Below are 27,598 nucleotides of genomic sequence, written 5' to 3'. Positions count from 1 at the left end.
ACCACCACCACGACCACCACCACACTACAGGAGAGAAATCACCACGTTCACCTCACACAAGAAGGACTTGGGTGCGGTGAGCTCTGCCCAAGTCAGAGCTAGGAAGGAGCAGAGCCCCTCAACTGCTCAATAACTGAACGCCGAGTGGACCAGGGCTGTGCTCTCGACCTCCTGACTTGCCGACTGATGCTGCTGCGTCTGTCCTCTCCTGGGGCCTCAGGGACAGGACAGCGAAACTCGGGACTTCCCTCCTGTGGCCACAAGGCCCCCGCCCCGCCCCCCAGCGCACCTTGACTGCCGAGGCCAGGCGCCGGTCGCGCTCCTGCAGCTGCTGGTGCTCGCTCTGTAGCTCGCTGCCTCTCCGTCGCAGCTTCTGCATCTCCTCTTCCTTGACTAGGAAGGAGAGGCCAGGTCAGCGGCACGCAGGGCGGGCGGGAAGGCCGGGCCGTGGTGCGCAGGCGCACACCCACGGGCCATCCCAGCCACGTCCTCCTGCAGAAGCCAGCAGCCCTGGCTGAGGACGCAGGGTCCCTCTGCGCAGAGCCCCGCGGGGAACAGCTTCAGATGGGCCCAGACTGAGCCCAGGGGACTGGGGCCGGGTGGCGGTTGGAGGAATGGGAGCAAGCGCCCTCCTCCACCGCGCGAGGCTCCCTCACCTGTCTTGTGCGTGACGTAGGAGTGCACGATGGCCAGCATCCCGGACCAGGCCATGCCGCCGTCCTTCTTGAAGGCCTAGAGAGCGGACGGGGAAATGATCAAGTAGACAGGCCAGAGCCTGCCACGGTCTGGCCATGCGGCGCCAGGGAGGGGGGAGGCTCTCGGAACTGCGGGTTCCTCAGCTGTGACAGGAGGGGCCGCCCCCGCCGCAGTCTGGCCCACAGAGCACCCTGAGGGCAGGAGCCCCAGACAGCAGAGGACGCCCCGACTTTTCTTGCGTGAATGAATGAATACATGAATGACCACTCGTGGGCCTCCCTGGTTCGGGCAGCCCCAGGCCAGCCAGGGGCAAATGGAGCACCTGTCCTGGGGGGGAGTCAGCCCCCCCAGGAGACAGGGCCGTGTAGCCCACGGTACCCACCCCTCCCTGGGTCCCGGGGATGACGCGAACTCACGCGAATCGGTGTTTTCCGAAATAAACACAATTCCCTATCACTTTCCGAGCCATACACATACGTCCTGTAGAAAAACGTGCTTTAAAAAAGCATTGAGGCTTCCCACGTGATTCTAACACCTGGAAGCGCGGCCTACTGGGTTTTTATTCTGCCTACAGTTCTTCTCAGGGAGCTGATGATTCAGCTCTACAGCGCCATGAAGCCGAGCATTTTCTTTTTTAAAACTTTATTCCCTATGGTGACAAGTCCCAAAGAATCACAGAGTCTTTGCAAAGCTCAGTTTCAATGTCCCCGTAACATCTCATTGAGTGCACACGCTGGAATTAACTTCACTATCTCCTTCTGCTTTGAAGCAGGCTGTTATCTTTTCCTTTATAAATAAGGGGCACGGGGCCTCTTTATGCACAGGATTTTATCCGTATTTGGATTATTTCTTTAGACTACATTCCTCAAAGCTAGATTCCGGGTTTAAAAGATACACACACTTCACAGGCTCTGATAAAAGTCTGCAAGGTCTAAGAGTGCCTGCCTCACCACATCATCACCAGAAGGGAGTGTTCCTGTTTTCTTTGAACCTGACAGGTTTTCATTCCTGTGTCAGCAGGGAGATGGACACGTTAAGTAGCACTATTTTTTGCAGTCTGTGTTTCCAGTCCAGTTGTAGCTGGGGAGGAATTTTGAGGGATGTCACTGGGTCAGACAGTGCAGAGGGACACCTCGGCTGGCAGCATCTGAGACGGCCATGAGGGGCTCCTCCTGGCATCTAGTGGGCAGAGGCCGGGACGCGGCTAGAACCCGACAGTGTGCAGGCCAGCAGCAGCTCAGCCCCTCTGGTCACCCCTCTGCTGCCCTCACCAACTGGAAACTCAGGTCTGAGCCACATCAGATGTGGTGCCGGGGGAGGGTCCCTCTGCGCAGGGAGAGAGGCAGGGTGGGGGCAGAAGGGCCTCCTTACCTTCTGCTGGCACTTGGGGCACACCCACACGCCCTTGGGTGCGGCCTTGAGGGGCGGGTCCAGGCAGCTGAGGTGGTAGGCCCCCGGGCAGGTGCCGCAGGGCTGCAGGTCGGCCCCTCGCTTGCAGGCGGCACAGTGCTCATCGTGGGTGATCTCGGTCTGAAAGAGAAGGGGGGCAGGAGGCGGGTCAGCGGGGCCACGGGGAGGGGGGCTGGGTAAGCTGGGCGGTGAGGGGGCCAGTGTCTCTCAGCAGCTCTGGGAGAGAGAGGGGCACGCCTGGGAACCGGGAGGAGAAGGAGGCCTAAGGAGGGACTCGGGGGCACCGCCAGGCCGCGTTTCCTGGGGGTTAGAGTTGGGTGGGATGTGGCCCCCGCACGCTAGGACCCAGACCCCAGGTGCGGGGGCGGGGCAGGAGGTCCTGCCGCAGCTGGGGAAACAGCCCCCCTGGGTCCGCGCTGTACCCCACGTCCTGGGGAAAGTCCCCCTGGGGTCCGCGCTGTACCCCACGTCCTGGGGGGGCCAGGCCAGCGCTCGCTCCGCCCTCCCACGCTGTCTTCCTATGCGCACGGCCCCGGGAGGCACTAATTCCGGCGCTCTGCAGGCCCCTAGATGCCTCAGCCGAGCCTGCCCCCCAGCATCCCGCCTGGGTTACTGTGCGCCTCTGTTTCCGCCTCTGTGAGCGGGGTGGTGATGCCGGCCCCCGGGTTGCTGGAAAGACTCGGCAGGATAGGGCACCCCAAGCACTATCCGTGCAGGAGCCTGGTAAAGGGGGGCTTCCTCTTCCCTCGGGACAAAAGAACTTCCAGTGTCCCTCCTAGAGTCGTCACCCTTTGGTCGTGCAGCTTCTGCTTACACACCTGCAGAGACAGGGAGCTCACTACCTTTCCAACCAGCCTGCTGCCCTGTGCACAGCCCTGATGGACAGAGGAGCTTTTCATAACCCCGTGCTTCCTGTGCCCTGCGAAGTCTGAAGGGTTCTCCAGCTAGAAACCCTTCCCCCCACAGTGACGTCTGTCCTCTCCCCGTGTGTCGGCAGCATCTTCTGACCTGAGAGCTGCAAGGGATCAGAGGGCGCTCATCTGGAATGACCCAGGCCACGAGGACACTGGACCCCAGGCCGTTCTGAGGGGTGAGGGTAGCAGACCAGGATGAGACCTCGGAGACCTGCTGTTGCCTCTCACTGCAGACCGAGAGCCCAGGGAGGGTGGGCCGCACGCCCGAGACCACTCAGTGGGCTGGAGACAGAGCAGGGCCAGCATCGGAGTCCCCTGCCTCGAGGCCAAGGCCCCTCCAAGACTCTGGGATCTGCAGAAGCAAGGCTCAGGCTCCTGTGTCCCGCTGGGCGGGTACAGCAGGCCACCAGCCCCGATCCGTGACACTGGAGGGTCCATCAGGGTTTATTCCCGTCACCGGCTGCTGCTCAGTGGCCCGGCCATTCTAGGCACATAGGGACTAGAAAATTCTTTAGAATGAGATCCAAAACTAACTATAAAAAACCCCACTGAATAAATTCTGAGGCCATGCCCGCAGATGAGGTCATAACCAGCCTGTGTGCTGAAAAGCAGGGACATGGGGTGTGCATGGGGACCGGGGTCTCACGGGGTCACCCCTGGGATTGCGGAGTCTAGCGCCTCGGCAGGTGGGCGTCAAGGGCTGGAGGGGACCCGCTCCATGCGGTGCCACACGGCGAGGCCCGGCCGGCAGCCCCCGAGAGCTCGTGTTGAACCCGTGGGCCGAGCCTGCGGTGACGCCCGGCGCTGCTGCAGAGCTCTGGGCATCGAGGACGGAGCTTGGCTCCCGCCTGCCGGGGGCACCCACACCCGGACACGGACGCATGCCCCGCCCCGCCCCGCCCAGGCCTGAGCCGGGGACACGTACCTTCCAGCAGGGGTCCTCAGTGGCTGGCACAGGGAGGAAGGGCGGAGAACATGTTAGTGGGCATTGGAGGAGCGCCGACCAGGACTGGAGGCCATGAGGGGGCAGCACCGGACCCAGGACACCCGGGTCTCACCCAGGACACGATGGGGCATTACTGGACCTGAGACCCGGGTCTCACTGGGGATGTGACAACGGCATCACCGGGCCTGGGACACCCGGGCCTCACCTAGGGGTGAGGGGAGTGAGGCCTCCGCCCCGGTCGTGGCCGGGACCCACCCGGGGCGGGCAGGGAGCTGCCCCAGGGAGGGAGCCACCGTTCCAGGAGCCTCTCAAAGGACTTATTTTCTTTCTTTGTCCATAACCACCCACTCTCCTTCTCGCAAGTGATGTCAAACTGCACGTTTAATGATCACAAAAAGTGGCTTTCCTTTTAGTTTCTGGCTCAGAACTGTCTGCGGAGAACACCGTCCAGGGGGAAGCCGCCTCTGTGTCCGGAGCGCTCGGCTCACAGCGCGCAGTGCTGTCCAGCCCTCACGTCACCATCCCCGCTCGGAGCCCGGCTCCTCCTCCCCAGAGGAGACGACCGGGCGAAGGGGCTGTGGCGTGGCGTTGGGCGGCAGCACCCACCAGAAACCAGCCCCGTCCCCGCTGTGGATGGGCCACCGAGCCACCAGAGCCCCTCTGCCCCCCTCCCAGCAGTGGCAGCAAGAGAAGCCACGCCATGGAGGTACCCACCTCTTGCTGTGAGGAACAGGGGGGTGTTGAGATAGTTGGATGCCAGCCGTTTCCTCTGCAGGGGAGGGGAGGGGGGAGACAGAAAACAAACACAAAAATCTCACGTGGAGCCCTCCTCGGTGACACTGCGCCGGCCTGGGGCGTTCCCGGGGCAGACTCCCCACCCAGGGCTCCAGAGGCAGAAACAAGGACAGACACGGGCGGCAGGGCAGGGCAGGGGTGGGCCGGTGTCCGCTGGGAATCTGCCCTGCGGGAGGCGTGGAATCCTCACTCAGGAAGGAGGAGTCAGAGACCCCGAATTGGGGCAGATCAGCGACAAGCGGGCACCTGGTCCCCACCTGTCCGCCTCCTGCGCCTTCCTTCCCAGCTGGTCCTGGGGCAGGTGGGGAAGTGACGGTGTGGCGCACAGGCGCCCTCCACCTCACTTCGTGGCAAGCGGCCCGGAAACCCTGGGCAGAGTGCTCCCTGGCACCGAACCTCACGTACACATGGAGTTTCTGGTGCGTTCCAGAAGGTGGCTCCAGCCCCAGGCCAAGGCTGTTCAGCCGTTGGCTCAGGGTGGCTCCGCTGTGGCAGGAAGAACGGACCACTGACTCCACACCCACCTCGCTCGACGTGGTCGGGCCATGCTCAGAGCCCAGCGAGAGGCCCCGAGGAAGGGCTGCTCTCGGGCCACACATGTGTCCAGGGCTCAAGGGTCACAGCTGCAAGGTGGCCCTTGGTTTATTAATCAGCCAAGGTGTGTGGGGTGTGGCTTCACCCACAGAGCGGCAGGCTGTCGCACCAGTGGGCACAGCAAAGGGAACGGGGACAGAGAGCAAGGGTCTCCTTGCGTGCAGGCCAGAGAGCAGAGCAGTGACATCCTGACCCGAGGGGCACAGTGCGTGGGACGCCCTGTCTCAGGGACGGGCGTGCTCGGGAAAGCAAGGATGAGCGCCTGGGTCTAAGAATGGACGCTCGGGGCGGATTCTCAGAACAGGAGGGGGGAGGACGGGAGCAATGGAAGGGGGTGCTGGGAGCCAGAGGCCACTGGCACGGGCGGGGGTCCCCAACAGCGCAATCGCAGGCCAGAGCCGCCCGTCCTCTGGTCACAAGGCACAGGACCCCCGGCTCAGACTGACCTACACCCCGGGTCGGCCCCTCACACCCCCCCCACCCGCAGGGCCCTGCTGGTCACCGGCGGGACAGCCCAAGTCTGGACCTGCCGGTCACGGCCCTGGGAACATCGCTCCGCTTCCGAGAGCTGCCCCAAGCTCCGGACCTCAGGGCCCTAAGGACACCGCTTCCATCCCAGGCAAGGGTGCGGGCATCCATCCCCGGTGCCTGTGACAGGGCGCCGTGCTGACCGCTAGCGGGAAGACCCAGGCAGCCCGCTGTCCCCTGCACTAAGCCACAGTCCCAGAGCGGCCCAGGCGAGGACATCACAAGGACATCTGGGTCCCCCGCGTCTGTTTCCCAGTTGGTTCTGGACTCAGGAGGTGAAGAAGGACATTCCTGACGGTCATCCCCTGAACACCAGTCCCACAGGGGCAGGTGAGTGAGGCCAGCGGGGCACAGGGGGCGTGGCCTCTCAGGCACACAGGGGGCGGGGCCCCGCAGGCGCACAGGGGCGGGGCCTCACCTCGGTCTCCAGGAGGCCGCTGTAGGCAGGGTTCGCTGTGCTTCTCCGCTTCCGCTCCTGGCGCTTGCTCTGGATTTCTGGAAAGGCACAGACACGGCAGTTGCTGGATCCTCCGGTCCTGGGAACCCGGACCTCCTCCGCTGTAAGCCCAGGGCTCCGTCCCCTGCTGCCCAGCACCCCTGCCCCAGAGCGGCCCCCACACGGCTCATCCGAGGCAGACAGAGGTGCTAGCTTCGGGCTGGAGGGTGGCAGCACCCACTGTCCGCACTGGGGCCCCCGTGCCATTGTCCGGCCTGTCGCTCCGGGAGCCCCTGCCCCCACGAAGGCTCCAACAGGAGTCCTTCGGGGAAAGCCCGGCGTGGTACCTTCCACGGAGCGACAATGATCACCACAGACGAACTGTCCCCCTACTTCCTTTTGCTCTGACTGCCAGACGGAGCTGTGACCTGTTTCTCTGTGTGAGGCTGTTCTGACATTCTTTCCTGACTCGATTTTACACCCCCATTTTCCCTTTTAAACCTTCTGGGCATCACTCACGTGTTTCCTGGAAGGCACCTCAGACCCTCCATGGGAGAAGGGAGAAGACAGGGTCCAAATAAATACATTCTTCGGGAATCAAGGGCACGGGGAGAATTTTTACGAGGGCTGTTTATTAAATGGTTTTTCTTTATTATTTTTGAGAAGGGGAGGGGCAGAGAGAGAGAGAAGGAGACAGAGGATCCAAAAGGGCCTCTGTGTCGACAGCAGAGAGCTTGACCCGGGGCTCGAACTCACGAACCCGGAGATCGTAACCTGGGCCGAGGTCGGATGCTTGACCGACTGAGCCACCCCGGCGCCCCACAGACGGCTCTAGGTAAAAATCATACTAACAATCACGAGTCTATCAGCAAAGCACTGAGGGCCTCACACCAGTTCTGCAGAGGCAGCCACAGAGGCCGGGGTAGGGAGCAGGGGTGGGGTGGGCGGGGGGAGGCTTTCCCATGTGTAGTGCTGACAACCTCTGGCACTTGGGACAGTGGGCACCGCCATCCCCCCCCCCCGCCCCCGCCGTCACCCCGTGGTGCAGGCCAGTCCCAGCCCTGCCCGCCACCGTGCGGGTCCTTACCTTCCAAGTGCTCCGTCGTGACCAGGCCTAGAGCTACCATGAAGGCGATTTTCTAGAGAGGAAAACAGAGGCGTCAACACGACCTTCCACGTCTTTTCACTCTTTCAACGACCGTTTGCTGAGCACCTGCTTATGGGGCTGGCTGACTGGTTTCGGGTGGGGGGTGTCCTGAGCTTCCACCTACGGTCCACTCTCTGTCCCAGGACCCCGTCTGTCCTGTCCTGTCTCCTTAGCTCCTCTGGGCCGCGCCAGATTTCTCAGGTTTTCCTTGTTTTTGATGACCTTGACAGTTTTTGAGCTTGGGCTGGTCAGCTGCTTTGTGGGATGCCCCTGAGGAAGGATTTGCCCGATGGTCTCCTTGTGGTTAGACTGGGTCATGGGTTGGGTGGGGGGGAGACCACAGAGGGGGAGTGTGGCTCCAGCCCGTCGCGTCCGGGGCACGTGTCACCATCGTGACATCGGTCAGGCTTCTCCACTGAAAACCCATGTCATTCCCCGTCCGCACTGTCCTCACCGGGAGGCGGCGGCCGGGCACAGCTCACACTTACCAAGCGGGAGTCATGCTCCCCAGTGGCCTTTTCTGGCCACGTAGACTAAAAATCCTTGGCGTAGAATTCACCAGTATTTTCTTTTTCAGCATTTCAATTTTTGAATCTTAGCTACAGACTCGGAGGTTATAAACCAAGTTGCGTATGTTTTATCTTAATACTTATAATTTCATTGTTTACATTTACTTATTGTGATATTTTCAAGTTTGAGAGAGAGAGTGTGCCCCCATGAGCAGGGGAGGGGCAGAGAGACTGAGAGAGAGAGAGAATCCCAAGCAGGTTCCACCCTGTCAGCGGAGAGCCCAACACAGGGCTCAAACTCACGAACTGTGAGATCATGACCTGCACGGAGATCAAGAGTCAGGCGCTTAACCGACTGAGCCCCCAGGCGCCCCGATGACTGTAAAAGTGGGCTCTACACCCAACGTGGGGCTTGAGCTCACAGCCCCGAGATCGAGAGTCCCATGCTTGGCCGACTGCGCCCGCCGGGCACCCCCCCTGTTCACATTCAGGTTTTGAATCCACTGGGAACGGAACCCCGCGTCTATGGTATGAAATGCGGATTCCTTTCATTCCTATTGTTCCAATACCGCTTGTTGAAAATTCCATCTTTCCACTTTCGCTGGTTGAAGGAGCCACTTTCATCATATATTAAATGGTCATGCGGATACGTGGTCTCCTTCTGTGCCTCCTGTCTGTTCCTGTCTCTTGGTGAGCTCCTGCGGCAGCGTCAGGCTTCCAGAATTCTGGCGGGATTAGAATCCCTTTCCCTGCGTTCTTCCTGTTCAAGGCTTTCTAGTTCTTTCTGCTTGATTTTTAAGAGGAGGGAGCCCCTTGTAGATTTCCTGGGACGAGGTCAAGATGATAAATTCGCACAGGGCACGACGACAACTTTGTGATCGGCAGTTTTCCGTAGCAAGCCACGGTGTGCCTCTCTGGTCACCTTCTGTCGTTGGGGGTTTTAAACTTACCCTCCTGTGGGTTTGGACGGTTGTTGGCGTGTTTGTCCCTAGACAGTGAATCTTTCTGTTGCTACTATAAATACGGGTGTCTGCGCGGCTTCTAAGAGGCTGCTGTGTTTCTGGGATGATTATCGATGTTTCACGTTAACACAAAACCCCGCTGCCGCGGCAAATTCTGTCTGCAGATTTGTTTTCTTATTTGATTCTCTTGGGTTTTCTACAACATTTCAAATAGTGACTGTTTACTCTTCCGTTTCATGCTTTACTCCTAGGCTGTTGAAAAGAATTCTCCCCCTCAACGTGTCAGCTTCACGCCATGTTCTCTGAGTCACTGCGAGTCTCGGCCACAGACTCACGCAGCCCCCCGTCTTCTCTCATGCTCCCCCTCCCCCCACTTACTAGTACGTGATCGGAGAACCTACTATTTCAATTCTGATCTGACATCCTTCTCCTGTTTCATTTCACCCGGTGGCCAGTACTGGAGCCGCCCGTCCGAGGGCCGGTGGCAGAGGGGTCCCATCTCCTCTGGGCTGGCGCGGGTCGAGCGAGGCACACGGAACAGAACCTCCAAGTTCTCAGCAGATTTAAAACCTTCTATGTGGATGGGGCGCCCGTGTGGCTCAGTCGGTTAAGCGTCTGACTCTTGATTTCGGCTCAGGTCATGATCTCACGGTTCGTGAGTTCGAGCCCCGCATCCGGCTCTGAGCTGACACTGTAGAGCCTGTTTCAGATCCTCTGTCTCCCTCTCTCTCTGCCCCTCCCCTGCTTGCTCTCGCTCTCCCAAAAGTAAATAACACTAAAAACACAATAAGGCTTTCTAAGTGGGTGGAGGCTTTCAGTGTGAAGGCCAGCTTGGGGGGACTTAACACCCTCGGCTCTTACTTTCTCTCCTTAGCACCTTGCAGATGTTGCTCTATTCTATCCCGGACTTGAATGCTGTGCAGCGAAGCCAGAGGCCTGTTCTCCCTCCGAAGTGACATGACTGCTCCTACCAGGATGCCCTCTGGACCCCACAGGGACCGGGCCGGGTGGCGAGCAGTGTGGGCCGCTCTGCCCTCGTGCACACGTTCATTGCCCTGGTGCCTAGTACCAGGGGCCCGTGCATGTAATGTGTAAAGTCTTCTTAGACTTTAGTAAACTTTTCTTGAATTATGTATTTAAAACATTTTTAAAGTTTATTTTATTGAGTGAAAATGTGAGAAAAAGAGTGAGCACGTGAGCAGAGGAGGGGCAGAGAGAGAGAGAGAGAGAGAGAGAATCCCAAACAGGCCCCACCCTGTCAGTGCAGAGCCCGGTGTGGGGCTCGATCTCACAAACCGTGACCTGACTTGATCTGAAACCAAGCATTGGATGCCCAACCGACGGAGCCCCCCAGTTAAATTTAAAAAACCATGAAGAACCACCACCATGAAAAGCAGGGCCTGTAAATTTTGTTCTGGAAGGTGTGGGCTCACGTGAATGCAAGACCCACAAAATGGTTAAGGTGGCCGTGGAGCTGCCGGAAAAGGGGCTGTGGGGTCCGGCCCATTCAGCCGACAGCGGTCCAGGCTGCGCGGTGACGGGGACTCGGGGACCCCTCACCGGCTGCCCCCTGGCAGGAGCGGGCTGGGCGAACACCACCAGCGTGGAGACCAAGCTCCCGCCTCCCTTCCTCCACAGAAGGTCACTCGAGCGCACGGTCACTCGAGGCAGGAGATGGGAGCCAGCTGCCCCCACACGACAGCCAGACCCCATCACCCCATCGCACAGTGTCACTTCATCGACTTGCTCCGTACCTCGGCTACCGCCCCCCGAAGCCTCCACCCACATCTGTCACGTCCTCTTGGCTGGTGTTCATAAGGGCCATTCTTTTCTTTTAATACCTATTTCTGATAGACAGAGACAGAGCGTGGGGGGGAGGGAAGGGCAGAGAGAGAGGGAGACACAGAATCCAAGCAGCTCCAGGCTCCGAGCTGTCAGCACAGAGCACCACGCGGGGCTCGAACTCGGGAACCATGAGATCCTGACCTGAGACAAAGTCGGACGCTCAACTGAGCCCCCCGGGCACCCCGTACACACCTGTTTGTGTCTCTGTGCTATATCCGTGGTGGCGTATTCCAAAGCACTGATTATCCCTGTCATCCTGTCTAGTCAGTGTCTTATAAAGTTTATTCATTTCTTTTGAGAGAGCGAGCGCGCTTGAACACTAGGAAGCAGGGAGGGGCAGAGAGAGAGAGAGAGGGACGGAGAATCTCAAGCAGGCTCCATGGGCTCAACGCAGAGCCTGATCCGGGGCTCGAACCCACGAACCGTGAGATCATGACCTGAGCCGAAGTCAAGATGTGGACACTAAGCAGACTGAGCCGCCAGGCGCCCTGTCCAGTAAGATTTTTAATTTCGGTCAATCACCATGTTTCTCGTGACCAAGATTTCCAAGCAATTTTTACGTTCACCTGATCTTGCTTTATGTTTCAGGACATTTTGTGCGTCATGATTCATTAACTACTTCGAAAAGGGGCTGTTGGTCGTTTTTTAAAACAACAAACTGGCCTGAGTCTCCTAAACAGACGTGGTGCGTGGTGTTGCTAGAGAACGCCACGGGACGGATTCCATCGTGGATAAATTCACGCTCCATACGCGGACTGTTGTGCCCAGCGCAACTGCTTCCTATCCTAGGAGTCTGTCCACTCTCCTCCTGGGCACAACTCTTTCTCTGCCTCCCCTTCCCTTCCCCTCCTGCTCGCCCCTCCCTCCCCTTCCTTCCCCCTCCTGCTCGCCCCTCTCTCCCCCCTCCATCCCCCTTCCCAGTTTGCTGTGGCCTCGGGCTCAGGTTGGCTCCTTTCCTTCTAGAAGAGTTTGTGGGACCCATGCTGCGGAGGGTGAGCGGCCCCCCTCCCCCGTCACCCTCCCCCGATTCCAGACCCGGAGCCCGGTGGCCCTGGGGTCCTGCTCACTGCTTGGGCTTCTGGGATACAGCACGGCAGCCTCGCTGTTGTCCCTTCCTGTCACCAGCTAGTCCCCAGGACCTGACCTTTACTGCCCCCCCTGCTCATTCGGCAAATGTCTCCCATTTGTCCGGAAGCTCTTCTTTCCGCCTTAGCTCCTGAACGCAGGGAAGTGAAACCCGAGGGCCTCCGTCTGGACAAGACCGGGCCCAGACCACCAGGACTCGTGGCCCCGCGGGCATGGGTCACCTGTGCCTCATTAGAATACTGCACCCCGCCCGGGGGGTGGGTGGGGGGGGTGGAGCCTCATCTGCATACCGCGCACAGGCGCACTGACTGCTTGCTCCAAGTCACGTGACCTATCTGTGCATCGGAACCGAAGCCACAGGCGCCCATGCGCCCCGCTCGGGGAGTCACGGGGTCCGGGGCTATTTCCCGTGAACTGTGCCCAGTGCACGTGTGAGTCCCCACGAAAGGGACGCATCGGTCCAGTTATAGGCCCACATTTTATCTGCTGCTGCGGGGGGCACTCCCAGTCAGAACCCCGAGCCTTCCTGGATCGCTTTCAAGACGTGGGGTGGGGGGCTGGTGATTTCTGCAGTTTAGAAAGTTGCTTCCAGCTGCTGGGAGCACGGACAGGGAGGAGCCCTTCCAGGGGCAGGAACCGGGGCAGGGTAACCAGAGGGCGTGGAGGGCGGGGCATCTGTGTGCACAGGGAGGTGGCCGTAGTCTGGGCTCAGACGGGGCCGCCCCTGCTGGCCACGTGCTGGTCGGAGGGTGGCCAGTGTCCATCAGATGCTGCCCGAGGCCAGGATAATGGGCGGAACGCAAAAGGCCACAGCCGTGTCCGGAGCAGGGGTGAGGGGGGAGAGCCTCGGGGTCATTCCGGGGAAACTGGACGCTCCCTTCCGGGGGCTGCAGGGCCCGGAGCCTCCAGTTGCACCCTGAGCACGTGGGCTCTTCGAGAGCAGGTCCCAAGGGTGCCACCAAGCCCCGCGTCGGCACCACCCAGCGGCTCCCAGAACTCTTGTTAAAAAAAAGAAAGATTAATAAGGATTTTTACACCAGGACATGTTGTAATTGCAAGTTCTATTTAAGTCATTACACGTATTTACACTAATTATGTAGTTAAATGTAATTATACTAATTGTATAAATGCACAATAACCCGGCTGATACACACTTTGAGAGAACACAGAGAATCTGCCTGGAAAGCCTCCGACAGGGCTACGGGGCCCCGCGGAGGACACAGGGGTGCGCTTGGAGGCCGGCCCAGGGCTCACGGTGGCACCGCAGGCCGGAACCGAGTGCCTCCGGATGAGACAAATCGGGCCTGGGGCCCACAGAGGACCCTCCGTTCCATCTTGGCCTCAGTGGGTGGTCGACTCTGAATCAAAGCCTCTCCCAAAAAAGCCAGAGGGCTTTCTGGACACGTCAAGGGTCAATAATAAGGTCACTCTCCTGCTCAAGGATATTCCATGGCTCCCTACTACCCAAGGAATAACCTTCCACCATGGCAGCCGGCTTCCTAGGACCAGGCTCCAACATCTCTCCGACCTCAAGTTTTGAGTTTCTCACAAGGACATGTTAGCTGTGGTCCAAGGAGACCTGCTGGCTTTGTCCTGGGCTCGTTATGTGCCGTCCCATATGGCCGAGACCATGCGGGCAACGCCCTCTGCACAACACGCTGCCCCTGCCTCTGTCCCGCCCCTCCTCTGCCCCATCCATCCCCCTGCCTCTCCCCACCCCTCCTCTGCAAAGCCTTCCCCAGTCCTTCCGGCGTGGAAACACACCCTCTCCTCCCCCTGCACCTCCCACGGCTCTGAACACGTGTGCTTCTCGGATGACACTTGATTTTTTTTAATGTTTGTTTATTTTTGAGAGAGAGAGACCAAGCAGGAGCGAGGAAGGAGCAGAGAGCGAGGGGGAGACACAGAACCCAAACAGGTTCCCAGCGGTCAGCACAGAGCCTGACACAGGGCTCGAACCCACGAACTGCAAGATCATGACCTGAGCCGAAGTCAGAAGCTCAACCGACTGAGCCCCCCAGGCGCCCCGACAGGACGTTTTTTAACCCAGGCTGTGTCCTGGTGGTGGTGCCGGGAGGACTGAGCTCCCCCAGGGCCAGGGCCCCGCCTGCCCCACCTCCGCGTCCCTACCCTCAGCACGGAGCCTGGCACAGAGCAAACTCCAAGATGTGACTGAAGAGTAAGTGAACGAATGAAGGGAAGAAAGACCGACTTCTTTTGATAATGACAGGGCGTGGACTAAAAAGAATTCATAAGGGCTCAGGAAACAATGGATGCCGGCGAGGACGTGGAGAACGGGGCCCCTCTTGCACCGTCGGTGGGAATGCAAACTGGTGCAGCTGCTCTGGAAAACGGTGTGGAGGTTCCTCAAAAAGTTAAAAATAGAACTACCCTACCACCCTGTAATAGCCCTACTAGGAATTTATCCAAAGGCCATAGGAGTGCTGATTCGAAGGGGCACGTGCACCCCAAAGTTCACAGCAGCGCCATCAACAGGAGCCGAAGGACGGAAGGAGCCCAGTGTGCACGGACCGATCAAGACGATGTGATGTATTCATTCAACGGTATGTATGAAGTTCCGGCCGCGGGAAAGAATGAAGTCTTAGCACCTGCAATGGCGTGGGCGGACTGGCGGGGATTGCACGGAGTGAAGTAAGTCAGAGGAAGACCGCTAACCTATGACCTCAGTGCTATGTGGGATCTGCAAATCCCCACGACCGTGGGGGAGGGGAAGGGAAAGTAAGATAAAAACAGAGAGGGAGGCAAATCATAAGAGACTGTTAAATACAGAGAACAGAGTTGAGGGGAGGGGAAATGGGGGACGGGCACTGAGGAGGGCCCTTGCTGGGACGAGCACTGGGTGTTGTACATAAGCGACGAATCACGGGAGTCTGTCCCTAAAACCAAGGGCACCGTGTACACGGCATGTTAGCCAACTTGACAATAAATTATTAAAAACAAAAAAAAGAATCATAAGGAGTCGTAGGAGCCCGGAGGGGCCTCCTCTGCCCACTGAGGTGAGGTGGTCAGGGAAGGCTGCCTGGAGGAGGGGGGGGGGGTCTGAGATGAATCTCACAGGACGGGCAAGGAGGGGAGAAGAAGGGGGGCCACATGGGGTAGCTGCATCAGAAGAGGCCCAAAGGGTTGTCTTTGGCCCCTGACAGCTGAGGATACGAGCAGTAACAGTGTCATCAAAGTCAATAAAGAATGGCCCCGAATGAGCTGCTGGCCTCATCTGCCTCCAGAGTGCAAGGGCCTCTGCGTCAGCCACGGATTACAATGCCTTTCGTCCCTCCTCCCTCAGGTGGAGGTGGGGGAGGAGGCACGAGTGTGCCATTTCTGGAAAGTTCTATAGGAACTTGCAGGAGACATCTGCATCTCCCACACCATCCTTGGCTGCAGCTGACTTCGGAGGCGTTCGGGGTCTGGCCCGGCCCACTGGAGGGGACACGCGTGCCGCCCGGAGCAGCCCTGTCCCCTGGCCCAAGCAGATCCGACCCCCGGAATTCCCCAGCTGCGCTGCCAGGAAGGGCTACAGACACAGACATGGACGTGCTCTGCCACGGGCCGTCACCCCGCTAGAAGCTGGCGGCAGGAGACGCAGAGCCGGTGCCTGGTCGTAAAAGCCTCCCTAACCTCTGCTCCTCGGCCACGCTCCACAGGCCCATCTGCCAGCCCGCCAGGCCGAGGAGGCCCAGGAGCTCCCGGAGCACCGGGCAGCTGCGCCCTTCACTGCTGTCCCCGCCTCCTGCACCGCACCCTGCCCTCCAGTGGCCCCCCAGGCCCCCTACCTCAGGGTTCTCCTGGCTCGGGGGCCGGTCTTCCTTCTTCTTTTTGGTGGCCGGGGCTCCCTGAGACGGCTCCTCCGTGGGCGGCCGCGACCCCGCCGTGCTCTCGGGCTGCGTCTTGGCTTGAGGTTGGATAATGATGACCTGGAAGATGTGGCGGAGGGGTGAGGCGGGGAGAGGGAGCTGGGGAGGGAGAGGGGCCTCGGAAGGTGGGATCACAGACGACTGAGGAGGCCTGCACCGAGCTCTGGGGCCCACGGGGTACTTGCCCCCCAGGGTGTGTGCCTCCAGCCCACCCCTCACACCTGGGGAGGGTCTTTGAGGGTCAGCGTGAGGAGGAGCCTGGTTTAGGAGCCGAAGGGTCTGGGTTCAGCCCTGCGCTACCAGTCACAGCGGTGTGACCTCGGGGCGCTCACTCCATTCTCTGAGCCTCACTTCCTGCCTCCAGGGAGGCGGTGAAGATTTGGGCAGTGAAGACTCAAGAAAGGTGGTTTCTTTACCCCCACCTCCAACGCAGGTAAACTGAGGCCAAAAGGACTCAGATTTGCTGCCTGAGGTCCTCAGGGGTCTGTCTGTCTGCACTGCGCAGCCCGCCTACTCTTCCGCAAGAGCCTTGGGCCCCCAGGCCACTGTGTCTGAGGCTCTGCGCGGGGTGGGGGCGGAGAGGGGGGACGTGGCCTCCAGACCCGGCTCACTCTCCCCCAGAACGGCCCACTGCAGCCTGCTCTCATCGGGGTTCAGGGTGATCGTTAGGTTTGATCGAAGGGTCTGAGGCTGCACGGTCACAAAGGGGTTTAGGCAGCCCAGCCTCTCCCTGCCTCCATCTGTGGCTCGACCACCTTATTAATTTTTTGGACAGGGAATTGGCAAAGAATCATTATCTCACATGGATCCGAGGGAAGGAATTCGCCAGGAGCAGGCAGTCAGGGTCTGGCCTGAGCCAGGAAGGACCTGAACTTCTATTTCACCCCGCCCCCCCGAGAATTTGGAGCTCCCAAGCAGGAAGAGAAGACGCATTCTGATTTTCCGCTGGCTTAAGGGAAGGCTCTTTGTTCTCCTTTGTGTCACAATTTAAAAACCCCAGAATCCTCTGGATGGGAAAAAAAATGCCCCTCTTTATATTCATGGGAAGAAAAACATGCAGATCCCCAGTAAAAACAGGGCAGAAAATATCCTCAAGCGAGTCACACTGAAGGAGACGGAATTCTTGAAAAGTACAAGGGAAACGTGAGCTTCATAATAACCAAAGGGATTCAACTTTGGACAGCAAGCGTCTGTTCTTAGCAGTTAAATAGCAAAAAGTGTTTAAAATGACAGCACGAAATGCCGGTGGGGTTGCAGTGAAAAGGGCACTCACCCGGCTCACAGCCGCCGAGCTCCCCTGGTGACTGCGCGGGGTCCTGGGGAGCACGTCCCCCGACCTGACCGTGTGTCATCACGGAGAACCCCCGGGCTACGTCCACGGGCAGCAGGGCTCAGAAGCACAACACTCCCAGAAACCCACGGTCTGCAGTCACGTGCGGGAGCAGGAAAGCGGGCCACCAGCTCTCAGGCTGGGAATTAGGAGGGAGCTGGCCACGAACAAGAGAGGGGCCTTCTGGAAGATCCCAAACTGGGGACAGAGGAAAAGGGGCCCCAGAGAAGAAGGGGTGCAGCCACAAGGGCCTCAAGCGGCACAGTCACCAAGGAGCTCGGAGGGGACAGAACCCAACTACACTAGCCGGAGACCCATCGCCAGCTCTGGCCTCTCCCGGGCACAGATCGGATTGCTTAACCCATCATGCCAGCGAATGAAGTCATTCATTCACCAACCACTCCTTCTGTCCCCACCGATACTCATTCATTCAGCCACACGGTCTTTCAGTCACCTGCCCATCCACCTGTTCCGCATCGTTCATGTGGGGACTGGTTCCCCTCCATCCCTCATTCGTGCCGCCGCCCCTTCTCCCACCAACGGGCTCGCCGTCACCCTTGTCCCCTGACGCACTCATGGGACCGCTCGTCCACTCCCCTCGTCACCCCGCCAGTCACTCTCTCGCTCCTGCGGCCCCGCGCTTCGGGTCCCTCTCTCACCACTGCCTCCCGCGCATGCGGGCACGGCACACCCACCTTCTTGTCGGCGCTGATGAGGACGGGCTGGACCTTGATGCTGTCGCTGACCACAGACACGGCGGTGCTGGGGGCGATGGAGGCGGCATTGCTGGGGGCGGTGGAGATGATGGCATAGGCTACCCCAGCGCTGCTCAGGGGCGAGGTGACGGCCGGGGGCTCGGCGAGGGCCTGGGGCTGGCTACTGGGCACTGGCACATGGCTCACGGTGTTGTTGGCGGTGGGGAGGGCTGGGCTGGGGTTCTTGATGCTGACCACGGTGGCCTTCTGGAACGCGGGGGGCTGCTTGGGTGGCCGGTCCCGGCCTGGGGTGACGGGGAGGCTGTCTGGAATCAGAGTCTTTGGCCTAACCTGGGGAGGGAGGGGAGGACAGTTGCGTGGTTGGACAGACACACAGGCAGGCGGGGTGACAACAGGCGTGGTGGCGGGGGGAGGGGGGCTGGACAGAGCCATGACCCGGGGAGGGAGGAGCCTGGGCATGGATGTGGCCGGGCACAGAGGCCTCCCGTGTTAGAGGTGAGGGGACCGCGGTGGAGAGGCCTCATGGCCCAGTCCAGAGACAGGTTATTCAAAAAAAAATGCCTTTGCTGCATCTTGATACCCTCTGTTCTAGTTGATTCCCTTAAAAAAAAATCTTGGTCACAACTCACTAAAACAATTCTGCAACTCCTCATCGTCAACACTGGGTCTAGTCGGAACGTCTGTCTCCTTCTCTCACAGGCAGGAGGGGGAAGGGACATGCCCGAGCACGTCCTCAGCGCGTGGGGGGTGGGGGCTGGGGATGGACAGACATTCCCCCCACCCCAGGGCCCACCTGCCAGCTGCTTACCTGAGGTAGCACAGCCGCTCCTTGTCCGGCCAACCTCTGCAAGGAGCTGACCTGAGGACCCGTGACAGGCACTGCAGTGATGGTTCCCAAAGCCTGCAAGACAGGAGGGGGCACTGGGCGGGGTCTCGGGGGTGCTGGGCGGGGTCTCGGGGCACTGGGCGGGGCCCCGGGGGCACTGGGCGGGGTCTCGGGGGGAAGCCACCGGCAAGTGCAAGTGAGAGGCTCCGCCAGGCGGCCAAGCAGGGACGGCGCCCTGGAGGCAGCAAACCCGCCGTTCCCTTCCTTCATCTGGGGTTTACAATCTCAAGAGTAATTTTTCATCACGCAAGAAATTCTGGAAACTAGAGCGAGAAAAAGGACAACATCGTCCAGAAAATAATTTGAATTAGCCCTGATGTGCCTCAGCTTTCTTTTCAGTGTTTACCTATTTGGGGGGGGGGGAAGGAGACTCCCCGTAGGCTCTCAGCTGTCAGCACAGAGCCCGACAGGAGGCTCGACCCCTCGGCCCTGGGATCCTGACCTGAGCTGACTGTCAGACGCTTAACCCACTGAGCCACCCAGGGGTCTCGACTCCTTATTTATTTATTTATTATATATTTTTTGAGGGGGCAAGTGAGCGAGGGGCAGAGAGAGACGGAAGCAGGGCTTGAGCTCACCCAGTGTGGGGCGCCAACTTATTTATTTATTTATTTTGTTAGAGAAAGGGAGGGTGCAAGTGTGTGAGGAGCAAAGACAGGAGAGAGAGAGAGAGAGAGAGAGAGAGAGAGAGAGAGAGAATCCCACGAGGGGCAGAGGGAGAGAGAGGGCGGGAGAGAAAGAAGCAGGTCTCACCCAAAATGCGGCTCGCGCTCACTCCACTCGGGGCCAGAACTCATGACCTGAGCCCAAGTCTGATGTTTAACCGACCGAGCCACCCAGGTGCTCCCCAACTTTCTTTTTTAAAAGTAAGGTTTTTTTATATGGATACCCATGTACTAAAAACCAACAAAAATTAACTTTAATCCATACCTTGCACTATATTTTAAAAATTACAAAATGAATCAGAGCCTAAATGTAAAGCCTAGAACTATAAAACATCCAGAAAAAAACCCACAGGAGAAAAATCTTTGGGACTCTTGGTTATGCAAAGAGTCTTCTGTTTAATACCAAAAGCATGATCCGTATGAGAATGAATTAGTACATCGAGTTACAAAAAGAATTTAAAAGTTCCAGAAGCTTATGTGTAAAGAGAGTAAAAAGCCCCAGACTCGGAAAACACACTTACAAGTTGGCTGATAAAAGACTGGCATCCAGATCATAGGAAAGAACTCTTGGGGCGCCTGGAGGGCTACGTCGGTTGAGCATCCGACTTTGGTTCAGGTCATGATCTCACGGTTCATGGGTTCGAGCCCCGCGTCGGGCTCTGTGCTGACAGCTCGGAGTCTGGAGCCTGCTTCGGATTCTGTGTCCCCCTCTCTCTGCCCCCTCCCACTCACTCTCTCAAAAGTAAACATTAAAAAAAAAAAAAGCAACAAAAAAGAACTCTCGAAACCCACTAATCAGAAAACAACGCAATGCAAACAGTGAACACAAGATCCGAACAGATAGTTCACTAAGGAAGGCGCGTGGAGGCCAGATGAGCCCGGAGAAGACCCTACACGACGTCAGTCATTCGGGACGTGCTAATGACAGCCGCAGCGAGGCACTCCTCCGCCTCCTCGGGGACTGGGTTTGAGAAGACGGACCAGATCGAGAGGTGGTCTGATCCACGGCTCCTGGAAACGCGACACAGCACGGGAACCCCGGAAAAGTCTGCCGCTTCTCAAACAGCTAGACACACGCTTACTGCTGAGGACTGAATGTGTGAGTCCCCCCAAATTCCTATGTTGAAACTCTAAAGCCCGGGGTGACGGAGTGTGGACAGGGACATCTGAGGACAACGGGGTCACAGGGGTGCAGGCCTCAGGATGGGACGAGGGGCCTCCTAAGAGGATGCAGGATGGGCCCTGCCTTCTCTCTCTCTCCCTGCCATGGGAAGATGGGCAAGAACGCATCTGCTGTGGTCTGAATGTGTGTGTCCCTAAATCACATGCCGGAGTCCAGGCTCTCGACATGGGGGCGTTAGGAGGTGGGGCCCTGGGAAGTGTTGAGTCGGGAGGGTGGAGCCTGTGAACTCGGTGGGATTAGCGTCTTATAAACAGAAGCTCCAGAGACACGGCTAGCCCCTTGCCCCCGAGAGGAAATAGCAGCGCCCCGATCCGGGACTTCCAGAAGTCCCTTTTGGGAACGGCCTAAGTGCCGCCAGGCCCGACGCTCAACCACCAGGGCTGTCCCACCCAGCGGAGCATCGCTCGGCGATCAGAAGGAATGAGCAACTCCCACACATGGCCAGGACGAACCTCCAAACGCTGCTGAATGAGGAGCCAGGCGAAAAAAAAAGGAGGACATAGAGTGTGATGCCACCTAGGCAGGATTCCAGAAGGAGCAACCTAATCTCCAGAACTAAGAAGCAGGTCAGAGGTTATGTGGTGACAGGGGCGGGGTGAGGGAGCACGGCCGGGATCACGGGAAGCCGCCAGGAAAGTGCCCCCAGATGCCACAGGGGAGGGTCTCGGGCCCCACAAACCCTGGCGTGGCCTCTCCTGGTGGAGGCACGGCTCTTCCCTCCTCACCTGCCCCCGGGGTTCCGGTCCTTCAAGCCATTAACCAGAAATCCTCGGTGCACGCTTGTGGGAACAGGGCTGTGCGTGAAAACCACACGTGGTCTGTGCTCGAGGAAGTGTCTCCATCCAAGATGCTGTCTTAGGTCCTGGGGGACCCTCTTTCTTGGGGGGGCCCTGCTAAAATAAGGCCCCCCCACGCTGCCCCATTGCCCATATGTTAAGCACTGCCCCATCTTCTGCAAAGCGGTGAATGTAGAAGGTTCTGCCCAGCCCTGCTGGCGACTGGCATCACCCGTGGGGCCTGCCCCCCACCCCCACCCCCGACCTGCGACAAGTGGACGCAGCCACAGAGCCCCATCTGATTAACAAGCTTCCGGGGGATTCTGCCAACCTCGGGACCACAAGCCAAGAGGAAGCCGCCCTGTCCTTCTAGCAGGTTCGGATCAGAGACCCCCACGGGCACCCAGTGTTGTCAGTGAGCACAGCTATGCGGTCCCCCGAGCCTACGGCCGCACGACCCCTGGGCAAATGCACGCCTGACGCCTACAGGAGCCAGGGAACAAGGTGCCAACCTACGTGCCCTGGAAATTCCCTTCCGGCTAAGGTGTCCCCAGACGAGCCCCCCCACCCCCCGTGCCCCCGTGCCACCAGCCTTGTGGGGGCTGGGCAGCCTTTCCAGACGAGGGGTGTGCGCCATCTGGGTGCTTGTCCGGTCTCGAGCCGTCTGTGTACAGGTGTGACGGCTGCCGGGTGTGTGTTTGGGGGGTCCTGAGCCCCAGCCACTCGGTTCCCTGTGGGTCTACTTCAGCACAGGCGCCTCTGTTCTGGATGCTTCTTTTCCTCTGTCCTGCGCCTTTTGGGTTCTAAGCCTTTATTCCTGGTCAGCCCTTGGGTCTCTCTCTCCTGTGCTGGTGGACTTCTGTCCCCGTGCCTTACAATTCACCCTCAGGGGGAGGAAGGGGAGGGACCCGGAGAACACAGGTTGCTGGAGGCAGAAGCCCCGAGGTCAGGGTGGGTGGGGGGCAGGAGGGGGGACTTTGCTGTTCTCCACAGTTACCAGGAAACGCCACCTGCCGTGGGCACTCGCTGGACGCCTGCGGGCGGCTCACAGAACAGCGTTCACGTGCTGACGCCACCTGTGGCCGCTGCCTGGGCTGCTGGGGTGCCCTCACAGGGTGCAGGGGCATCACGAGGAGACCCAAAGACAGGACCATTCCCAGCTCAAAGCCGGAAGTCCCGGGCTTTGAAGAGAAGTTTGGTAGAAACAGGGCTGCTGAGCCTTCGCCTCCCAATTCTGGGGACGCTTCCCAGGACACCAAAGTCACCCACCGCCACGGTCCATTCCCAGCTGCGAGAGGCGGGCTTCTGGGCACCCTCCAAGCCCCATCTATTTGCTCCTTTTCTACCGTCCACCCCCGGAGTGCATCCTTCCCTGTCCTCATAAAGCTTTAATTAACAGGCTGAAAAGACATTTTGTCTGGCAGGGGCTGACCTTTCTGCTCCGCGTTGGAATTTATCAGTACCAGCAGAAACCATCATCTCAGCGGCTATGTCCCCAGCACTGGATACTTTATAGCCGCACTTTCGTCAAGATAAATGAGCTCCTTATGACTACATTTACAGCTCTAAGCATCTTAATAGGGAAAAAAGGGGCCATAAAAGTCAAAGATAACTTCACATTCTTCCCGCACCGGCGGGGGTCCCCGGGGCAGTGCAGGAAAGCTGAGCAGCTTGATGCGGCGGGGAGACATGTGTCAGGTGCCGGCACTGCCTGGACCCGCGCCGGGGACAGACTGGCTGACACCAGCTGCATGTGGCCCCCTGGCTCTCGGTGCCCAGGCCCCTCATCTGCGGCAGGAACAGATCCTGCTGCGCAGGGCATGGGCGGGGCAGGGGGAGTGGGTGCCGTGGGGCCCGGCCAGCTGGGGAGGGTCCGGCCCGGCCAGCCTGGCCAGAACGGGGGAGGGACAGGACTTGTGGCAGCAGCCTGACCAGGTACCAGTCTGCAGTGGCCCCTTTCTTATTGGGCAAACCTGGGAAGACTTGTCCAAATCCCCTGATGAGCCACGGGGCTGCACCCCTGCCAGGCAGAGGCGCTTTCATCCTGACTTGGTGCTCATGCATCCTGGTGGCCAAGGTCCTCCCTGGACCTCTGGGCAGCGTCAGATGCCCCAAGCCCAGAGTGACCCCCCTCTCCCTCATTCGTTCAGCAAATGTCCCAGGGCACCCACCGGGCATCTGGCTGGTATCTGGGTCCAGGAGCCTGTCCTCACGGCGGCTCCTCCCACCCCAGCCTCTGAGCCGATGGACCAGAACTGGCCTGCACATCTCTGGCCCCCTGCAGGACGGGCGGCACCTTTGGCAGGGCAGGGGAGGGCAGGGGAGGGCAGGGCTGAAGCCCCTTTCAGTGTGGGGTCCAGCCCAGGTCCTGGCTGGAGCAGGAGCGCTTCAGGGGGCTGCCGGGGGACAGGGGGCTCTTCCTGTACACATGGCCCCCCAGAGTCCACTACCAGGTAGGCCTGCCGTCAGCCACTCCCGCAGGCGGCCAGCTTCACCCCTGCCTGTGCCCACTCTCCACACCCACGCACTCTGTGACCTCCAGACCCAGGTTCCAGCTCCTGTGCCAGAAAGACCCCCAGGCCTCACGGGGCTCCTCTCAGTGGAGCCTGGGGGTTCTCAGGCAGCCCTGGCCAGGTGAACGTGTTCCTGGAGCAGACAGACACCCAGCCATGAGGACTGGCCGACCTCTGGGGCCGGACAGAACAATGGACCATGCAGGGCCTCGACCCCGACCCATCCTGACCTGCCAGCTTCCGGCCCATCTGACCCCGAGGTCAGCCCCTAATGCCCATCCCAGCTCCCACTGCATCCGGGCACCGTCCGCGCCAGCCGCGCGGCCCCTGGTGCACCCGGCCGGCAGGGAGGGAGCCCGCCCCACCACCAGGACAAAGCGCACCAGAACTGGTGTAGAGCGCCATCACGAGAAGGAGCCTCAGTGGCCATCTGCCTCTCCTGCACCGGCTACGGCCCCCAGGACAGGCCGGGAGTCAGGGGCACTCGGTCGTCAGACCCTCCCCTTTCCTCTCCCCTTTCCTCTCCCGTGGTGCAGGGGGTGGGCACGGCGTCACAGCGAGCCCCTCCCCGAGGCCACCTCAAGGACGGCTGGACAGAGAAGAGGAGGCAGAGCCAGCAAGAGCCCTGGCCGGGGTGGGGGGTGCCGTGTGCTCACGGAGTGAGGCCACGTCACACGGAGACAAGTGTGTCTATCCGGGCACGTCTGTCCCTCCTTCCCTTACAGTATGGGTTCCACAGGAGGAAACAGGCCCTGAGGGGGCGGGTTTGCTGGGCCCCTGGGGACCTGCCTGGGGCCTCTCCACAGCCGTCCACCCCTTGGTGGCTGGGCCCTGGCCAGCACTGTGGACACGGGCCCAGGGCTGTCCCAGAGGAACTCGCCTCCCCGGGCATGTCCCCTGTGACCTCCATTAACCCGGTCTGGGAGGGGGCTGTCCGGGAGGGGACGCAGGGAAGGACACGGCCCTGCTCCTCAGGCCTCTCCAGTGGCTGGACCGTGCAGAGCTGACCGGAGCCGGGGCTCCTGCATCCCACATCGGCCCCCCTTCCCCGAACTGGGTGAGGAAGGCGGGGCAGCAGCCCGGCCCCCCCAAACCACAGACAGCCCCAGGGAAGGTGGCCTTGCTCCGCGGCCCTCCACTCCAGCGAGCGGTTGTGTGGCTCCCTGGGCTCTGATTCCACTTCCCTCCTCGGAGAACGGCCGTGACTCGGGGCAAACAGAAGCGAGCTCCAAGCTCAGTAAGTGCCAATAAATATTAACAAAACGAAGCACCGCTTTCCTGTCCTGCAAGGCCAGCTTGTGGCTCACAGATGAAACCTGCTGCCGTCCTGCCCGCTGCAGGGAAGGGCTGTGCGCTCACTCCGCGAGCGGCAGGGGCGGCCCCGCTCAGCCCGGCCCCAGCCCGGCGCCCCCACGCCGGCTCCCACTCACCCCAAGCCGGTCCACACAGGGCCATCAGGGGCCCCTCAGGGTTCCTGTGAAAGCCCAGGGAAATGCACACCTGTTGTCGCTGCCGCCGCGTCCTGGGAGTCCCTGCTCCTCCCGGACCAGTGGCCTGTGTCCACAGCGTGACCTGGCGCCTACCAGTGGGGGTCGGCCCCCCTGCACGCACATTCCCATAGCCCGGGTCGTGACAAGCATCCCTCTCACCTGGCCCGGGGCTGCTGGCCAGCGACTCCTCCGGGGGCTCCTCCCGTCACAAACGTGGGGGAAGGAGCAATGCAGCCGGAGACGAGGCGGAGGAGAGGCTGGCGTGAAGACAGTGGCCGTGGGGTGCCGAGTCTGGGCTCCCCCCTGGGCACACCCGAGGGGCCACGCGGGCCCACGTGCCCGGGACACACGTGTTGCAGAGCAGCACCTGCCCCAGGGCGGACGCCCGGCCCATTGGCAGGGACTTGACCCACTGCAACGTCCCTACGAGGGAGAACGTTCTGGGCTCCCGGAGGCCAGAGCTCTAAGCCGGATGTACGCGTCACCGCGGGACACGGAGACCCGCCCTCGGGAGAAGCCCGGAAGTGGGACGCCGCGCCCGACGCCATTCGCTCACAGCGAGCACCACCGGACTGCGTGGTTTGCGGACGTAAACGTGCGAACCCGATCGAGGATTGCGGGAGGGGGGCCGGAGAAGGGGAGTCTGGAGGACACCCTACTTCTGCACGTTTTACTTCTTCGCAAGACGATCAGAGCAAACGTGGCGACATTCCCACGGATTCCTTTGGGCAGAGAGCATATGCTGCCTTTTCCTAGTATCCTTTGCATACTTGTAATTTAAAAACTCAGCATAAAAAGGAGAAAGGGCCGTGTGCACAGGGGAAGTGGGAGGGCATCCTAGAGGAGTGGGTCTGAGCTGGGCCTTGAAAGATGGACCAGAATGATGGAGCCGCAGCCAGGTGAGTGCAGGTTATTGGGAGGAACAGGTGGGTGGTGGGCGGGGCAAGGGACCAGGAGCACTGGGGGGGCCCAACCACAAAGCCAAAGGCTGGGTAGGGAAGGAGTGGAGAGCCAGGTAGGGCCTTGAATGCCACACCCAAGAGCTTGGCCATGCCCTGTGGGAGGTAGGGGGCCACCAACCACCGGAGGCTGTTGGACGGTTTAGCAGGGCAGTAAGGGGGCTTCTGTGTAGAGGCCAGATCTGAGGCCAGGTGGGAAGCGGGGACTGAAAGCCAGGGCAGAGCCCTTTGGGGCAGGCCAGAAGTGGGTTCTGGTCTCCCCTGACACGATGGCTGGCCGGCTGGCTGCTTCCCTGAAGGCAGGGGAGGGGGCTTCTGAGCTGCCCACAGCGGTGCTGAGCCCGGGACTGGCCTTGTCGTGAGGCTCTTCCTGCCCGGAGCCCTGGGCATCCTGCTGTCCCCCCGGGGCTAGGAGGCGGTCCCCACCAAGAGCAGCTCCCGGGAGGGGCGGGGGGGGGGCGCGTCCAAGGGGGGGCTCTCAGGAGACTGTAACGCTGAGTCTTTAACAAGAACCCTTTTCCGGAACCAGCTTCTCCAAGCGCCCCAGAGAGACATTTTCTGAAGCTCAGAACCAGGGACACTGCAGGCACTGCAAACCCATTTCCTGAGTGCACAGTGTGTGTGTGTGGGGGGGGGCATGGCAGGTCCCGGTGACCCTGACCGAGTGGGCCAGCCGAGGCAGGCTGCCCAGGGCCACTTAACCGATGCAGATCCTTCAAGGGGGAGGCCACTTTCCATCAGCGAGCCCCCAGAAGACAGGCGGCTTCTCTGCGCTGACATTTAAAGCCCCCCCCCCCCCAGCAGCCCAGTGCTTCCAAGTGGTTTCATTAACTTGAAAGAGTGTAATTTTATGCTATTTAGTAGGAAATACACACTCGAAATGGCATGGTGGACTGAAGACTGGGGGCTGTGATCTTGAGGGAAAGCCAAAAAGGAAAAAAAAAACAAAACCAACAAACCTGGCCATGAGTCCCTGGCAACCCCAGGTGGGGCGGGGGCAGGGGTGTGCTGGAAATGTCCCCACAGCTGGCAGCCTTCCGGGGCTGTGTCTTTTCTGCAGCGGGCGGGGGTGGGGGGCGTCCCTGAGACCAGCTAAAGCAGCCATATCACATCAACAAAATTGGGTAAGAACTGTCATTTCTGAGAGAGCCCTGGACTGCAAAGGGGCATAAGCCGGCTGGCATCCTGCCGGCCCTCCGGGTGCCCCGGTCCCCGTGGCAACCCCCAGCAGGCTGCCTCCCCCCACCCCCCCTCTGCAGGGGTCCTCTCAGGGAGGAGCCGGCCTGGCCTTGAACATGCTGTGGCTGGAGCCTCCCAACTGCCCAGAGGAAAACATGGAA

The 27,598-nt window shown here is 60.0% G+C and overlaps 1 protein-coding gene across 1 annotated transcript in view; it reads right to left on the bottom strand.

Moving 5' to 3' along the window:
• PHF21B (PHD finger protein 21B) overlaps nucleotides 1-25,847 on the bottom strand; it is a 27,692-nt gene extending 1,845 nt beyond the window's left edge. The window contains exons 1-12 of the mRNA XM_029954087.1: nucleotides 25,785-25,847; nucleotides 25,459-25,602; nucleotides 18,595-18,687; nucleotides 17,766-18,116; nucleotides 15,660-15,800; nucleotides 7,407-7,458; nucleotides 6,302-6,378; nucleotides 4,681-4,735; nucleotides 3,946-3,968; nucleotides 2,068-2,226; nucleotides 657-732; nucleotides 290-393 (exon numbers count right to left, since the gene is read on the bottom strand). Of these exons, the coding sequence (XP_029809947.1) occupies nucleotides 290-393; nucleotides 657-732; nucleotides 2,068-2,226; nucleotides 3,946-3,968; nucleotides 4,681-4,735; nucleotides 6,302-6,378; nucleotides 7,407-7,458; nucleotides 15,660-15,800; nucleotides 17,766-18,116; nucleotides 18,595-18,687; nucleotides 25,459-25,602; nucleotides 25,785-25,847 (1,338 nt within the window). The remainder of the gene's footprint in view (nucleotides 1-289; nucleotides 394-656; nucleotides 733-2,067; nucleotides 2,227-3,945; nucleotides 3,969-4,680; nucleotides 4,736-6,301; nucleotides 6,379-7,406; nucleotides 7,459-15,659; nucleotides 15,801-17,765; nucleotides 18,117-18,594; nucleotides 18,688-25,458; nucleotides 25,603-25,784) is intronic.
• Between the last annotated feature and the right edge of the window lie 1,751 nt (nucleotides 25,848-27,598).

Source organism: Suricata suricatta, chromosome 10 (genome assembly GCF_006229205.1).
Source record: "Suricata suricatta isolate VVHF042 chromosome 10, meerkat_22Aug2017_6uvM2_HiC, whole genome shotgun sequence".
In the NCBI taxonomy this organism is placed as follows: domain Eukaryota; kingdom Metazoa; phylum Chordata; class Mammalia; order Carnivora; family Herpestidae; genus Suricata; species Suricata suricatta.
The sequence above is the reverse complement of the archived record's forward strand: the minus strand, read 5'-3'. Positions and strand labels throughout refer to the sequence as shown.